Here is a 17,454-nt window from a genome sequence, read left to right on the forward strand (position 1 = left end):
AATATCTTTTATTGGACCAACTTCTGTTGGTGAGAGAGACAAGCTTTTGAGCCACAAAGAAGAGCTCTGTGTGGCCCCAAAGCTTGTCTCTCTCACCGAGGTCCAATAAAAGATATTACCTCACCCACCCTACCTCTGTTCTTTTCACTCGACTCAACAAAGAGAGCACTCCCCACTTGTAATGGATACATGAGGGTTGCTCTTCAGCTAGTGTAAATTGGCATCTCTCAGTTGACTTCACTGGAGCTAAGCGATTTGCCCTAGCTGAGGATCTGGCCCGTCATGTTAAGACAATCTGAAGTAGAGTACAAAGAGCAGAAAGTATCGAAAGAGGGCACACTAAGATCAGGGAGAGAAATATCTGGTTTCAGCTAGAGCTAGTTCAATAGTTTAAAAAGTGTGAACATATTGGGCAATAGAAGTGCACAATGCAATTCACAACATTATAGCGATTGCTTGTTATTCACGAGTATTCAGACAACTGGTGGGTATTTATTAAAGCTCTTGCAAATCCTGAAGATTTAATGACTATTTGAATTAATGATTATTTTTCTGGGAATTCACACCAGAAGTAAGCTATTTCAGTTACCCAAGCAGAGACCAGAAACAATACCATGTGACCTAGGTGACCAACTACAGAGCTAATATTTGATCATAAACAGCCCATAGGATGAAAATTATTCATCCAAACTATTAGCTGAACACTTGCAAAAAGTGAGTCGATTCAAAGAAAATCAGGATCAGCTCATCAACAATTTGCTAAACATAAATGTTGCAAAATTTGTAACTAATATGATTCATAATGGGTAGTTTGACCAGCTGTTACTTCAGCCAACAACAACTTCAGCCAATCAAAATAGATTTGTGGTTCATCACCAGAAAATTGGAGCCTCCTTTGCCTGGAAAGTGCTGGCTACCCCATGCCTGGTTACACTCCATTACGCAGCCTTTTGAGGCTTGAGCTTGCTCCATGGAAGCCAATGTGAATTATGCCATTGGCTTCAGTGAAAGTAGAAGGCTCCTGGTGAAAATCAAGTTAAAATTGCTGTTCCAAAATGGAACCTCTCTTGGTTTCATTTAAAATTATTTTCCCTTTCTTGTTTAATTGCAACTGACTTATATAACTTGATGTCAAAAGGTGGCAGGTTTCACTTGTTCTCTAATTGTTAATTTCCACAGCATTTGTCTGTGAACTTCACTTGAAATAATAGAAACAGGGATTGTATCTGGTATTATTATTCCTTAGCACTCCAGTCTGTTCTGTTAGAACATGGAATTACTGTACTTCGTGCTTTCATACACTTGTCTTATCTGTCAGAAACATGTACTCCTCTTGACCAAGATTTACATTTAACAATGTACTTCCCTATATTAATTTTTGATGGATCCATTCGGTTAGCTATTGGGTAAATGAGCTCGTATCAAATCCCAGATCCAAACTCCCTCCAATTTTGGAAGTGCTCAGAAACCAGAGAGGGACCTACAATTTGTGGTTTGAATCCACCTTTATTGTTGCAATGAGAAGGAAATGTGGATTCTCCATTCCGTTGATACAGAAATGTCAAATATGAGTTGAACGGAAACTGCTAAATCAAAGATATTGGATATGGGCACACTTCTCTTATAATGCACTTGGTAGTCTGGCCTTTTTTCACCTCTCTCACACACAGAGACATTGGGCAAACTTTACATTTAAGGGATGAGAGTGAAAAATAAGAGCTATTGGGCCATATTTGGTGCTGACGAGCAACTGCTGCAACTTCTTTGCTTTACCCAGGATTACAAGAGACCAGATTTTGATCTCAGCAAAACCAATGTAAATCAAGAGCTCTTGAGAGCCAAACTTGCCCTTGAGGTAACTGGTTTGTTTTAAGTATCAGAGGGGTAGCCGTGTTAGTCTGGATCTGTAAAAAGTAACAAAGAGTCCTGTGGCACGTTATAGACTACCAGATGTATTGGAGCATAAGCTTTCGTCTGACAAAGTGGGTATTCACCCACAAAAGCTTATGCTCCAATATATCTGTTAGTCTATAAGGTGCCACAGGACTCTTTGTTGGTTTCTTTTAAAACATTAGGCCATAATCAGACCTGCTGTAAGGAGGTGCAGCAACTTCCCTGGGCCCAACTCTTGCCTAAGGCATACTATCTGGCTTGCTTGAGTTACAGCACCACCTTAGACCAGCTCTGAATTTGTCCCAGTGTGTCAAGAAATAGCAAAGTATCCATCTGAAATTCTTTTAATTTTTTTGCTATGAAAATGTCAGTGCTCAGTAAAGGCTAGGAAAAGCCAAGCAAAACTCTTACGACAAAATCAAGGAGGACCGTGAGACTCAGCGGGAGATGACCTATTTTTAACATGAAAAGATAATATGCCCTCAGAATAACATAGCTATAACTACTTTTACGGTGTCACATTTGGGACATTTCCTAGATGTCACCAGTGAAGAAAAACACTAAAAAAAAAACAAGTCTGAGGACAAAAGCAAAATGCACTAGATTCCAGTCAAATAATTTGTTTAAAGACTCCAAATTCCTAATATATGACACCTAGCACCAAATCTAATAGCCTGAGGCGAGCTAAGTAACATGGCTGGAATAATGTAAAAGAGTTTTATTTACTTTAGTGATTTGAAGCTTCCTGTGGAAATAGCTCCCAGGTTTCCTGATGGAAGATTTTGTTTATCTTTGCCAAGCACCATCAGGAATCTCAAAATAAAACGCGTCTAGTGACATTGGGAAACCAGGGAGATAAGGCAGAGCCGTTCCTGTCTCACCCTCAGTAATTGCAAACACGCCCATGGGTCTGCTGTGTGCCAGCAAAACATCCCCAAAAGTAGGGGAAGGGACAGGTTGGGGGGGAGGGGCCTAGCGCAGTGTAATTTGGCACACAGGAATTACTCTCAAGACTGCCCCAGTATCAATGAGCAGGAAGTCTTTCAGGAGGGAACACTCCATATTTTCTCTGCATAAGATATGTGCTTATGGTTATTTGATGGACTAAGGCAACGATGCACATTTAAAAACACATTGAAACAAAGCCTAAAAGTGACCCGGCTCTTGACTGGCCATAGGAAGGAAAAGCTTTTCAAGGGCATATCAGATTCACTTCTTGGAAATCCCAAATCACACTCCCCTCAAGGGAGGGGTGTAAAGTTGCACCCTCATAAATCTCCCAAAAATACAGATGAGAATTAAACTCCAACCTCAGAAATACCAGGGGCTCTACAATAATAAACATGAGGGTTTGACCCCACGTGATCATCTCCAGCCCCTTACCAGTGCTCTCTTGCTCATCCTGCCAGGAGCAGCCCCAGAGATGCTGGAACAATTTTTAGAGGGGGGTGCTGAGAGCCATTGAACCAAACTGTAAACCCTGTATATAATGGAAACCACTTCAGGCCAGGGGGTGCGATAGCACCCCTAGTTCCATCCCCCTAATTCCAGCCCTAACCTCGGCTATCTTTCCAGATGCTATTTCAGCCACTGACAGAGAGGAGCATGTCACATAAAGAAGCTGCCCCCCTCCCCCCCAAAAAATTCTTCCCACTGCTCTAGCACAGGCTTTCTTGCCACCTAAAAGACAAGGATTGAACCACACAGTAATTCAAAATAAGGGCCATATCGGAGAGGGAGGTATTGTCTGCTTAGACTGTGCTTGGGCTCTTCCCCATGTTCATTGTCCTTTCTGACCTCCCTTGCTGTGGCGGGCAGCTTCTGACTCTAAAAGCGTTCATGTTCTCCTTCTCTGGATATTTTCATGTCTCACTTTCAGTCTTTGTGTAAGTCAGAGCTAAGTGAGAACAGCCTCCCAGCCCCACCCACAAAAAACAAACAAACCTCCGGCAGTCACCCTAGCCCTGAAGTATCTGTTTGGAATACATTAGAAGGAAATCCTTTTTGATGTCCTGTCTGTCTGTTCACACCCATCAGCATTTTTTTGGACTGTCATTTTTTCCCCAAGTGCGCTTTTCAACAAACACCAAAAAAAATCTCTCTCAATTGACTTGAAGTATAAAATGCTACTTGACTAGAACAATGGTCTCAGCCTGAAAGAGCATAATTGCTAGAGTAATGTGTGAATCCAAATGAATATTTTTGGTCTTTCAAATTAGCTGCGCTGTAAGCCGGGGAGAGAAGAAGAAGCCTGACTTAGTTTTTAAATGTGCAAACAGCAGATAGCAACAATCCGAGTTTAATTAAAGCAATCAGATGTCAGTAGACAAACAGGAGTTTATAGGTCACACAGCTCAAGTCTCAAGACACACTAGGAGTCCAAAGGACAAATAAAACATTTTTAAAAACTGATTTAAAAGCTGAGTTTGTATCAGTCTCACTACCCCACATAAAAAGGGTGCTACCAGTGAAACCATGTACAGTTTCCAGACAACAGTAAACCAACCACTCCAATATCCCATTTCTGAATGGATGCCAATACCAAAGCCTTCAGGGGAAAGTCATAGTTATCCACCCTCTCTGCCATTATACATTCTACCATGTAACGTATGGTATCATGCAGCAGGTTAGGGTCCATTCAATATCTAAATAATTTGGATAATGGCATAGAGAGTACACTTATAAAGTTTGAGGACAATACCAAGCTGGGAGGGGTTGCAAGCACTTTGGAGGACAGGCTTGGAGTTCAAAGTGATTTTGATAAACTGGAGAAATGGTCTGAAATAAATAGGATGAAATTCAATAAGGAGAAATACAAAGGACTACACTTAAGAAGGAATAATCAGTTGCAAAAATACAAAATAGGAAATGACTGCCTAGGAAGGAGTACTGCAAAAAGGGATCTGGGGATTATAGTGGAGTCAACAATGTAATACTGTTGCAAAAAAAAAAAAAGTGAACACCATCCTGGGATGTATTAGCAAGAGTGTTGTAAACAAGACATGAAAAGTAATTCTTCCACTCTACTCAGCACTGATGAAGTCTCAACTGAAGTACTGTGTCCACTTCGGGAAAAGATGCGGACAAACTGGAGAAAGTCAGAGGAGACCAACAAAAACAATTAAAGGTCTTGAAAACATGACCTACAAAGAAAGACTGAAAAAAATGGGTTTAGTCTGGAGAAGTGAAGACTGAGGAGGGACATGATAATAGTCTTCAAGTACATAAAAGGTTGTTATAAAAAGGAGAGTGAGGACAGGACAAGAAATAAATTGCATCAAGGGAGATTTAGGTTAGATATTAGGAAAAACTTTCTATCTGTCAGGGTAGTTATGCACTGGACAAATTACGTAGGGAGGTTATGGACTCTCCGTCATTGAAGGTTTTTAAGAGCAAGTTAGACAAACACCTGTCAGGGATGGTCTAGATAATACTTAGTCCTGCCTCCGTGCAGGGGACTGGACTGGATGGCTTATTGAGGTCTCTTCCAGTCCTACATTTCTATGATTCTATGATTTTTCTGCGCCCAGCTAAGAATCAATTCATACCCTGAAATATAACAATGTATGCCATCATGCTCTAGTATCAGACAGTTAGGTGGGAGAGCATCTGAAAACTTTAAACAGGCAGGTATTATGGCACCAAAAGACCTTCTTCACTTGGCTTCAGGGTCTTACACAGAGCATTAGGTTCCTAAAGAGAGAGGGCTAGAGCACACAACTCAATGTCTTGCGCATTAAAAGAGCAAGTACCCAGTACACTGACTGATGATTAGAATGTTCCTATTCGCTGCCCTAAGTTGTATGTAAAGTCTCTATGTGACATATGTACAGACAATACCACAGACAGATTAGCGAGCCAATTTGTGGGAAACCACAGTCTCATTGTTTGAGTAAAGGTTTTAGCTTTCAAGGAAATGTACACAATTTAACGCTCGAAAGCAAACAAAAAACTATGATTCTAGAACTCTTAGTCAGCAAATACTCCTGCCATATCTATGAATAGAACAAGTAAATATTTTCCTTTTTCATATTTTACAAATAACCTCGCCGTGTGTCACTTATCTATGTTTACATTTCAATGCCTAGTTCTGGTGTTTTATTACTGAACTTCTATATTTACAGACAACCAACAGTTCCTAAATGTGGGAGAGTATTATTAGAGCTGGTCAGAACATTTCAAAAAGTGTAAAATTTAATCCAAAAAACGGGGAGGGGAGGCATAGTACCAGCATTATTTTCGTTAAAGTTAATCAGAATGACAGGCAACAGATCAACAACAAACCAGATTACAAAATTAGAGCAAGAACAACAAAACATGCTTAATTGAAAATGTATCCCCTTTTCACTGTGAGGTTATGGCAGGTTTCTCATTTTTAGTATTTTTAATATTAAAGATAGATTGGCCTGTGGTTTCTAAAATATCACCTATTAAATGATTATGTCTCATTTTCTTTTGCCAGGATCTTTTTCAAGACTATACCGGACCATTAATGTAAGCCTAGCATCCCGTGAGTCCACACTTGGTAAATGCATCGTGCCACAGCCAACGCAAAACCTTCAACCAGAAGGTGGCTCCATTGCAATGTGACCTTCCTACATGATGGTTGATAAATTCTGTACTGGCTATTGCGAGTGAATTCCCATTTATTTCCTTAGCTCTTGAAGGCCCACCATTTACTCCTTACAGTCCTGTTCCTGCAAAGACTTATGCACATGCTTGACTTTACGCCATTGAAGTCACTAGAATTACTCACGTACATAGATAAACACATGTGTAAGTCTTTGCCGGATATGGGCCTATATTATACAATGGTATCTTCCACCGAAGGGGGTAGTAGAAGGCATTGGGTCCTATCATCTGTGTACAGAATACTCATTGGTGTCAATGGGAGATACACCTGCAAAAAGATGGTCAAATGCGATCCACCGGCCCTGGTCCTGCAACGTGTTCCTGAGGTAGACAGATCCGTATGCCTGTGCTGAATCACATTGACTTCAATGGGGCTCTGGGCAGGCACAGAGTTCTGCTTGCAGGGTACCTGTTGCATGCTCAGGGCGATAGTTGGCAGAAGCTGATACATAGTGTGAGCACACCTGATGCTGCCTGATAGGGGTTTCACAAATTATAAAGTAACATTACACATGTGCCGACTGCAAGCCATCAAACACTAGAAAAAAGTCATAGCAAGAGACCATTATTTTCATGTGCAATTTGCATCTTCATTAGAGAGCTGATAATGGATCATTGTTATTCATCTCCCTGTACTGCTAATCCCCTTTTTAGCAGCCAAGTCCCAGCAGTCCTGTTGAAACCCACCACAGAGGCAGTGAAAAATATTACATTAGTTAAATCTGCCTCCATTACAGTAATTATCACACCTAGGAGAAGTGTAAACCACATGACATCCTAACAAATGCAACATTCTGACCAGGGCGGGTGGTTAGTTACTGAATGGATTGTACCTTACCTGTTACATAAAAGCTAATGTTTCTTTCAACATTTCCTACTTTATTGGAAGCCACGCAGCTGTAGATTCCGGAAGATTTCGCTTCGGCTACAGCCAGAATGCTAGCAGTCTGTGAAAGCAAGAAGAGTTTTAGCTCGCATTAGATTAAGTTGTTTGAACCCTTTTTTTTAAAAGTTCCTATTGACATTAATATGATTCAGTTGCTCCATTCATTCAGTGGTGATTAGTAGGAGGTGTCACCATGTCAGGCTCTGTAACGATGGAAAAATAACAGGAAACTAGCTGCCCAGGAGACCACTCCATTATCAGAGTCACTACAACCCAAATCTTTGAATGTGCCTTTCAGGTTGATTTATCTCATGCTGCTGATGTAATAATGACAGGTTATAAAACATGAGGTGTGGCATAGTATGTTCTACCCTAGGAGGCTGCCCGTGGGTCAGTCAGTCAACAAAGGGAGTAGGTGAGGAACGCCTTAGTTGTTTGGATAACACTGGGAAAATGGAGCTCCATTTCATAACAGATGAGTTTGTGGCATCTTTCATTCTTTCTTGTAACTGCTACATGAATGAGGGCAGGGGCAGGACCTCTTTCTTTTTCACATTTTTTTCCTTTTGGATTTCAGTTTTAATACAGTTAATATAGTAGCAGTCAAAACTCTGCTTTGATGATCTATGCCTCTACTCCGCTATTATGATCACACCATCTTAGAAGGCATAGCATACTGAATGTTTTCCTGGGGTGATATAATTTGTATGAGCAGATAGCTGAAGGGCATGGCACAGTAACATCTAACATTGCTTCAGAGAAAAACGTTACACTGATGCCTACATGAGGGAATGCCATAGAGTGGGAGGAAGGATGGTCTAGTGCTTAGGGCACTGGTCTAGGCCATGGGAGACCTGGATTCAAGTCTCTGTTCCACCACAGACCTTCTGTATGACCTGGGGCAAATCTCTTAGCCTCTGGGTTTCAGTTCCCCATCTGTAAAACAGGGCTAACAGTACTTCCCTGCCTCACAGGGGGACTGTGAGGATAAATACATTAAAGATTGAGAGTTGTTAAGTCACCATGTTAGTAGGGGCTCTCGAAGTACCTAAGATAGAGATTTTGGGGAAGGGGATTCTCTGAATAATTCTAGGTGATATTCTTAATTTCTGTTATTTATTATTATTAATTAATATGAAATATGGTGGTATCCAAAAAGAGTGCGGGCATGGTGCTGTACACACACACACACACACACATATGTATCTATCTATCTATATATCTATATAATATATATGAAGGCTCAAAATCTAAAAGGATAAACAGACAATGGGTAGGGAAAATAGGTACAATGGTCATGGCTGATCAAATCCTGATAATTCAGTTTAGCTCCTCAGGTGTGCGTCAACCCAGCCATTCTTAGTTTATTTTGCACAAGCATCATGGTAGAAGTAGGTTTTGAGGAGAAATTTTAATGCAGACAGAGCAATGGGACTGCAGAGTGGTTCAGGAAGGGCATTCATTTATTTTTTCATGCCACCTCGAAGGGAATGGCGTGGATAAAAGCATGGCGATGGTTGTAAGAAAAGCAGATAAAGGGGTGTTGAGTGGCATTACTGGTAGAGTTGTGTGGTAGGCAGCAATGAGAAAAGATACATCTGTGTCGATTGACGTTTGAGTTTTTTTAATCTATTTTCATAAACCTTCAAAACTAATTTTAGTGCAGTTAATATTTTCTTCTGTTCATTTTGTCCGTAACTAGAGTTCATGGGTCAAGATCAACAAGATTGCTCCTTACTGAGGCACAGTGACCTTCTGCAGCTCCTCACTAAGTGCTGGTCAAACATGGTAAAACCAGTGTTTATGAACTGTGATGATTTAGGGGTCTGTTTGTTCAGCTTATGAATTCTGGTTGCTGTTATGAAGTGGTTATTATGAAATTGTGTCAGGGAATGCCTCTGTGACTTGGGAATCCACCATTTGCTGACAGGGCCTGTAGCATGTCTGACAGACCAGGGACAATTGTCGGTCATTAAACGTTCATAGTCGTGTATTCAGGTGAAAACACTTTGGGAGAGTGGGTTGGCTGAAGCTGGGAGAAGCTAGCTCCTCCAACATGTCTGCAGGGCTGGGAAGCAGAAAACCCCAGCAACAGAACCAAAAAACCAGTTGTTCGTAGGGGGCCATAAAAACTCAAGGGACTCAGAGACACATAGGAAGCTTTGGGCATGCTTTTGTAGTTGGGGGGCGGGCAGGCAGAGGGGTCCTGTTTAACTGTGGGACCAGTCAAGGTCAGAGGCAGCTAAGTTACGTAGACAGAGATGAACGACTTGATTTTGAGGCAAAGCCATGAGCTGCAGGAAAAGGATCCTGAACATCACAGAGGACTCTTCCCCAAGACCAAAGAACTCTCTAGAGAAGACAGGAAACTGAGGCAGGGTAATGCATACAGATGTGTTTGTTATTTTGCCTAGATCCGTGTATCTTTCATGCTAAGTCAGAGTAATCATGTTTGGAAGTCTGACTGTGTCTCTGTAGGCTTGCACTGTCACGTGCTCCTGAAGAGTGAAGCTGTAAACCCAGAGCACCCACAAGGTGGAGTTCTGGGTGTGGGTGTGTTTAAGCTATGGGGGAGCCTGAGGAGTCAGGACAGGTCCCAGGAGCTGAGCAATTGGCTCACTGAGTCTCAGCTCTCAGAAGGGGAGCTAGACAGAGGATCTGACCCCAAGTGTGTGCCCAGAGACCTCAGCCAGGAGCAGTGTCTGGACTCTGCTCACTCTCAAGAGGCTTAAAGTACATGGGGCCCACTGAAGTGGGCCCCAAACACAACAGTCTGGTCAGTGCTTAATTTGTGCCAGGGCTTGGCAGTTCATAGCCCCGACACCTCTGGGCTTGCTGAATCAGTTATGAATGTAAAAAAATTGCTTGAGCCCCGGTACCTCTTTCAGTACAAATTAAGAACCGAGTCTAGTGAGTGTCCAGCCAGGGGGAATTCTAGCAGGGTTACAGGTCTGTGACATGAACATAAATTCACACTCTGCACTAGCAAATTATAGAGTTACAGATAACTGAGGCCAGGTGGGGCATCTATGATCCTCTAGTCCAGGGTGTCGGCAACGTTCGGCACGCGGCTCGCCAGGGTAAGCACCCTAGCGGGCCGGGCCAGTTTGTTTACCTGCTGACGTGGCAGGTTCGGCCGATCGCGGCCCCCACTCACCGCGGTTCGCCGTCCTGGGCCAATGGGGGCGGCAGGAAGCCGCAGCCAGCACATCCCTTGGCCCGCGCCGCTTCCCACTGCCCCCATTGGCCCGGGACGGTGAACCGCGGCAAGTGGGGGCCACAATCGGCCGAACCTGCCGCTTCAGCAGGTAAATAAACTGGCCCGGCCCGCTAGGGTGCTTACCCTGGCGTGCCGCGTGTCGAACGTTGCCGACCCCTGCTCTAGTCCATCCTCCGGGATAGCATGGGCCTTGGAGGGGGAAATTATTTGTGCCTGAACTAGATCATCTGTTTCAAAAAGACATCCAATCTTGATTTAAAGACTAGAAGTGGTGGTAAATGTACCTCTTCTCTGGGTAAGCCATTCCAATGGCCAATTGTCTTCACTGTTAAAAAGTTACATCTTATTTCCAATTATATTTTTTCTAACTTGGCCTTTCAGCCATTTTCCTGATAGATGAAAGGGCCCAATAATATCAGATATCTTCTCTCTGCATAGGTACTTACAGACTGTGATCAAGTTGCCTCTTAAATTTCCTTTAGATAAGTTAAATCGGTTGAGCTCTTTAAGTCTCTCATAATAGGGTATGTTTTCCAGCCCTTGAATTCTTTTTGTGGCTCCCCTTTGAACCCTCTCCAATTTTTAAATGTGTAGACATCAGAGCTTGGAGCAGAATTCCAGCAGTGGGCTCACCAAGGCTGCATCACTTGATATTACTTCACACCCATTTTGCATAGATGTAAACAACTACACAAAGTACCTGGCAGGGGAGAAGCAGGCCTTGGTCTCTGACTCTACTGGTATCTGATATTTATTTTATTAGACTGAAGCCCATAATGTATTATTCCTGAGCCTGAGGCCTACATGGTAAATACTCCTTCTGCAATTCCCCTAGTTTGTGGGAATTAATTTTATCATCCAATACTTTGTTTGACACAATCAGGTCTCAGTTTTAAAAGGGAAATTTCCTCTAAAGCATAAATTTTCTCATTCCATCAGATTTAGATATATTAATTATCCCTGGACAGAGGCCTGTTCACTCCTTTAGATTTGTATATAGTATTGCCTTAGGTACTTGTATTGTATAGGAATAAGACGTTATCCCTTTAATAATCTGTGAGTCTTCTAATGGTGCACACTGTGCTCTGCATTGTGAAAGCTGTCTGAAAACACTCAGAGAAGCAGTGTGTATGTAGCTAGTTCTGGTTTGTGTATATTGAGTAAATAGGCTTCCTGGGGACCTATCTGAGGTGTGTGTTTTCTTCATAGTGTTGCGTAAAGAGAGTATTTGATATTGGCCTCATGTCATCGAACTCCTTCAGCATCTGACATTCTCTGCGACATGAAGAGGTTTAGAAATTGGCCGGAGCAGAAGAGGACAACATGCAGCAGTCGGATGCCACAGCTAGCTATGACAGGGTAAAGGCTGGTATCTGCTAGCTTCCAAGCAGACATTTCCACCAACATTTTTCTTGTATCAAACCAACCAAGGCCAACTGAAGTATTACGTTCTAAGAAAGAAGGAACATTTCCAAGTCAGAGGCTGGGGAGATTATTCACATATTGCTGCTGCCATCACTAACAGCTGAGAGAAGAGGAGATGCTGAAAGCATGGAGAAGGCTGAAATGGTGGGTGGCCATATCCGAGGCTGATGGGGAGGAGGATCAGGAGGGCAGGCACACTAATTGAGAGAGGTGATGAAATCTTTGTAGGCAGGAGGAAGCACAGGTTGATTCCTCCCCACGTGCTGGCGGTGGACGAGGAGTTTCTACATTAAAGTCCCATTTTGCGTAAGAGCCTGCACAAAGGACTCATGCTGTTGAAATGGGTGGCAGAGAAGCCAGAGGGAAATGGTTGGCATTTTGACAATTTTCCTGGGGAAGATACCTCCCTGCCTCCTAAAAGGTCTTTACATGCACCTCCGCTGAGGGGGAGACCTTACTGTAGGAGACCCTTGTTGAAATACTGGAGCACATCACTGTGTTGTTTTAATTGTGCCAATGATGTTACATACTTAGTATGCTTCACCTATTGGCAGGAGGTATCCATGTGAAACATCTGGACAACAGGCTTCACCTTCAGAACAAACATTATTTTCAATATAAGAAACACCTACTGAAATATCTCCGAATTGAATAACAGGACGTGGACTAAAGTTATGGGGAACCTTTTTCTCCTAAGTTCATGGTTTCAAGGACAGTGAGTTTGTTGCTCATTAAGCAGAGCTGTATCTTCAGCAGCACTACAAGCAGAACACATTATCCCCTGGAAAGAGCAGTGGCAGGAGGAGCCCTAACCATTTTGCTGGCCAGGGCAGAAAACATTTTCAGTGCCCCTCCTCCTCACGAGTGGTGAGTCAGTGCCTGCTGAAAGAAGGTACCCGAGAATAGCCGCCTTACTCGCCCACCCCTAGAACTGGCCCTGCATCCAGCTGATTCCAAAGAAGCTGTAGTACAAGGAATGAAGTACTCCTGGCTGCACCCATAAGGCCTTCATATTCAATGCCATATGGTTAATACACTAACATTTGACTCTCTGCCTCTGTCGCACCTGGAGGGAAGGGATGTCAAGGAGCCGATGGCAGATAGAGCTCTGCAACTGCACGTGCCAAGTCATGCTTTTCTCAATGTTGTCAAACTCTAGGCCCCACCCAGCATGCCCCTCTGAAGTGATTCTTTTAAAAGTGATAGCAAATTCTAGTAGCACTGAGGAGGATGGACACCCCAGAGAAAAATTGTGTGTGGTACATTGAAAATGAGGCAAGCTAAAATCCTGAAGTAATGCTCTCAAAATAAATAGTACAACCCACGGCCCAGATCCTCCGAAGAACTTAAGCATCTGAGTAACTTTCAGCATATAAGCAGTCTTACTGAAATCAGTACGACTGCCACATGCTTAGAACTGCCCACATTCTCCACTGCTTTGCTAGATGTGAACCAGAAGAAACAGAATATAGGATGAACTATCAGAAATAGTTTCATTTGTTAGAATTGACTTTATATAGACACATTTATGGCTCCACAACTCGTAGCACACAGGATCCATCCCTAAATTATCAGGGTTTCATAGCCAAACACTCCAAAGTTAATAAATGTCAGAATTAAGGTTTCCTGTGTAACCTTAATTTGGCCCTCTTGTACATATGCATTATGATTTAGTTTTTAATTACATGATCACATACTATTTTTTCCAGAGGAGCCCTGCGTCATTCAGTGCACAATGCTCACTTAATGAGCAGTTTATTCAATAGTTTGTTTTCTCCTCATTGTTCAATGTGTGGCCCCCATGCCTTATTTACTGCTCATTATTCAATCCTGCTCCAAAGACAGAATCACTCATTTCCTCATGGGCTTTTCTCTGGCACGCATCACTATAATATTTGAGTGCTTCACAAACCTGAATTAATTTTCACAAGTCCCCTGTCCCCTGGATAAGGGGGTGGTACTATCCTCATTTCACACCTGGGGAACTGAGGCACTAAGAATGTAAGGTTCAAAGTATCCAGTAATTTTGGGTGCCCAATTTGAGATGCTGAGGAGCTGATGTATCAGAGTACTTAGCATTACATAGTACTCTCTGTGTTCAAAATACAGTTCTCATTGACTTCATCACAGCTGCGAGCACTCAGCACTTCTGCAGATCAGACAGCAGGATCTCATCAGGCACCCAGAAAATGAGGAACACACAATTAGTGGCCACCTGGGAAAAGTTTAGTTTAAGTGACTTGACTAGCATCACATAGAAATTTTGTGGTAGAGGAAAGGACATAATCCATATAAGGCATCATTCAACTGCCTTAACCATGAAACCACCCCTTCTCTTTCTGAAACCCCCTGCCTCATTCCCTACAGACCTTCCAACTTCTGCAGCAAATGAAGCAGGGATCTTACAAACAAGAATTTCCTTCACTACAGTCCTGATTCGTCCTTTTCCCACCCCATGAGGCAGGAGTCCTGTCGGAAAAACTAGTATGTGATCATGTAATTGAAGACTGTATCATAATGCATAATACACACAAGGGGGCTGAATTAAGGTTGCACAAGTAGCCTGAACTCTGGCATTTCCTAACTTCTGAGTGCTCATTGTATTATTTTAACTTAGTTTGTGTGTGTGTAATTCCTAGTTTTTTAGAAAAACAAACTGAAAAAAACAGTAGTTCTGTCTTGTGGGATCATATTGACAGCCCCATGGTTTCATCAGCAGGGTTGGAGCTTTGAGCCATAGCATAGCCATCTGACACTTGAGCTAACAGAGTAACTGACAGCCATAGTAGGTTGTCATCCTCTATGTGGACCAGCACTAGATGGAGATGAGACACACTCTTTCTCAGAAGGCTTCACAGCTATTTGCTGACAGCAGAGGAATGGAGACTCAGGGATCTTTGGTTCCATTCCAGTCTCTGGAGGGGAGCATGTTCTAGTGGGAACAGACTCTTTTGCTCCAACCTGTCCCTATCCTGTTTCTTCCCCAACTCTCGCTCTTTGTCCCAGTCCCATTCTCCTTGCCTACATAGTCTCAGTCTCCACTCCTCAGACTTCTTATCCCAGTCTCCTTGGCTAGCAAGTCCTAGTCTCACTACTCCAGACTCTCCATTCCCAGTCTGCTTGCCAGGGCTGGCTCTAGGCACCAGCATTCCAAGCATGTGCTTGGGGCGGCACTTCTCATGGGGTGGCACTCCGGCCCTTTGGGGGCGGCTCTTTTCAAGGGGCAGCACTCTGTTTTTGTTTTTTTGTTTTTGCTTGGGGCGGCAAAAAACCTGGAGACGGCCCTGCTCCTTGCCCAGCCCCCCCTACACCCCAGTCTCCTTGCCCAGACAGTATACGTTCCCCCACTACCAATTCTTCATCCAGTTGGTCTCTCGTCTCCATACATGCTCCCCCCCGCCCACATTTGCCATCCCACTGGCTCCCGGTCCAAATTTTCCTTCCCGAGCTCCTTGTCCAGTCTCAGTCTTCCTCTCCCTAACCACCTGGGGCCTTGTGCCAATCTCTTTGCCCAGCCAGTCCTAGTTCTTCCCACACACCCTGGCTCTCTGTCAGATATGTCTCTCCTCCTTCCTCACCTCCTCCCCCGCCCCCCACTGGTTCTCAGTCTGAGTTTCTGCTCCAGTTCGCAGTCCCAATCTCCTCGCCCCGCCAGACTTTCAGTCCCAGTTTCCCTCTTCCCTGCCCGCCAGCCTTCAACCCCAGTTTCTGCCCTCACCCCCAGCGCCTTGTCCCCCCTGCCTTTGAATCAGGCAGCTTTCTCCTCCACACTGCCTGGTCCCAGCGGGGTGTGTGGGGCTGGAAGGAGGTCACTGAATGCAAAACATAGAGTCTCCCCACTCTCAGTTGGATGACTGTATCCAGCACAGCCTACACCAGCCCAGAGCTGCAATTGCAAGGAAAGTCCTGCTTAGCCCTGGGCTGAAGCATGCCCTATGCACATGACATCTTTGGGGAATTTAGCTGCTAAAATCCACTGCACATGTGCAAACTGTGATTTTTTTTTTTTATAAAAGGCTTACAACTTGGCCAAATTCAGGCAGATTTTCATGGGAACACAAAAAGGCACAGCCCTCACAAGTAAGCCCCCATCTCTGCCATATTTCAGGTCCCTGCCCCAAAGCATGAGGGTGTCAGAGCCTTTGAACGAAAAGGTTGCCAAGTTTTTTTAACATGGGCAAAACAATGTATTTTCCTGAGCCTCATTCTTGGAAACAGCTGAACTGTTTTGGCTGAAAAGTTCAAAAACAAATTCATCCCATGGCAAACACGTGGCTTGAAAAATTTCAGCCTAAACAGTTGAAGTTTGGCAGCCATATGCAACTGAAAATAGGGTCTTATAATGGGAAGTGTCAGGCAACACACACACACACACACACACACACACACACACACACAGATTAATGCACCATTTCTTACTTTATTTTTATTGCAGGTCACCCACATATTGCCTTTGCAATGAGCTGTTGCTCCAGTTAAGGATAACTGCCAGTATTAGCACTGCATGAAATATAGCCCTAATTTTAGCTGGGAGCACTCACAACTGATGTTTCTTAAGAACTGAATGGATCCATTTATATGAAGAATCTAAAAATAATGTGAGTTATTACACTGTAGAACATCAATGGGAAAGTCCAACGTGAGAATGAAAACTTTGGGTGTGGGAATTGAATCACTTGAACAATTATTTGATGATTAAGTATTATTGCTTACATCATTGACTTATTCCATTATACCACTCAAGTTTCTCAATGTCTGTTTAGAGAGGTTTCAGCGGAAATGTTACTAAAACACTGTCATGACCATGGTTTTTCTGTGTCACTAAATGAATAATGTAGCACACCCTTCCTGTGTTCTTTTACCCATACAAACTCGGGGGCGGGGGGGACTTAAACTTAATAATAAATTAGAGGTTGCATTTATATTTCCATACAGACAACAAACCAACTCACTGAAACAAAAAGCCAAACCAATGAGAACCATCACCTGATATGGCTCTAATGCTCTATTTACACACAGTGTGGACAGAATTGACTACTCTTCCTTAGGCAAGACCCAAACACTTACCTTGATAACCAAAAGTAAACCTTTGAACATGCCTTGTTCATCTCTTGCCTTAATTACTGTAACCGCCTTTGGCCTCCCCACGTCTCACTTTTCCTCTCTCCACTCTATCCAAAATAACTATCCTTTCAAGTTGCTCTAATCATGTTTGTTGTTCCATCCCTCAGTCTCTTCACCAGTTTCCTCTGTCATTTCACATCAGTTTTAAGATCCTTGTTCTCAGGTGCCCAGCTCACCTCTCAGCTCTTTCCTCCTTGCTCCATCCAAACCAACTTTCCACCCAGTCCTTTAAGTGCTGCCTGTCTACTTCTCACACTGAGCTTCATGCCTTCTT

The 17,454-nt window shown here is 43.2% G+C and overlaps 1 protein-coding gene across 2 annotated transcripts in view; it reads right to left on the minus strand.

The window, feature by feature from the left end:
- Positions 1 to 17,454, minus strand: part of LOC112124046 (vascular endothelial growth factor receptor 1) — a 152,061-nt gene that overhangs the window by 60,747 nt on the left and 73,860 nt on the right. For both annotated transcript variants that reach the window (XM_026653575.1, XM_026653576.1), the window contains exon 12: positions 7,364 to 7,472. In XM_026653575.1, the coding sequence (XP_026509360.1) occupies positions 7,364 to 7,472 (109 nt within the window). The remainder of the gene's footprint in view (positions 1 to 7,363; positions 7,473 to 17,454) is intronic.

Source organism: Terrapene carolina, unplaced genomic scaffold (assembly GCF_002925995.2).
Source record: "Terrapene carolina triunguis isolate 2854851 unplaced genomic scaffold, T_m_triunguis-2.0 Scaffold141, whole genome shotgun sequence".
NCBI lineage: Eukaryota > Metazoa > Chordata > Testudines > Emydidae > Terrapene > Terrapene triunguis.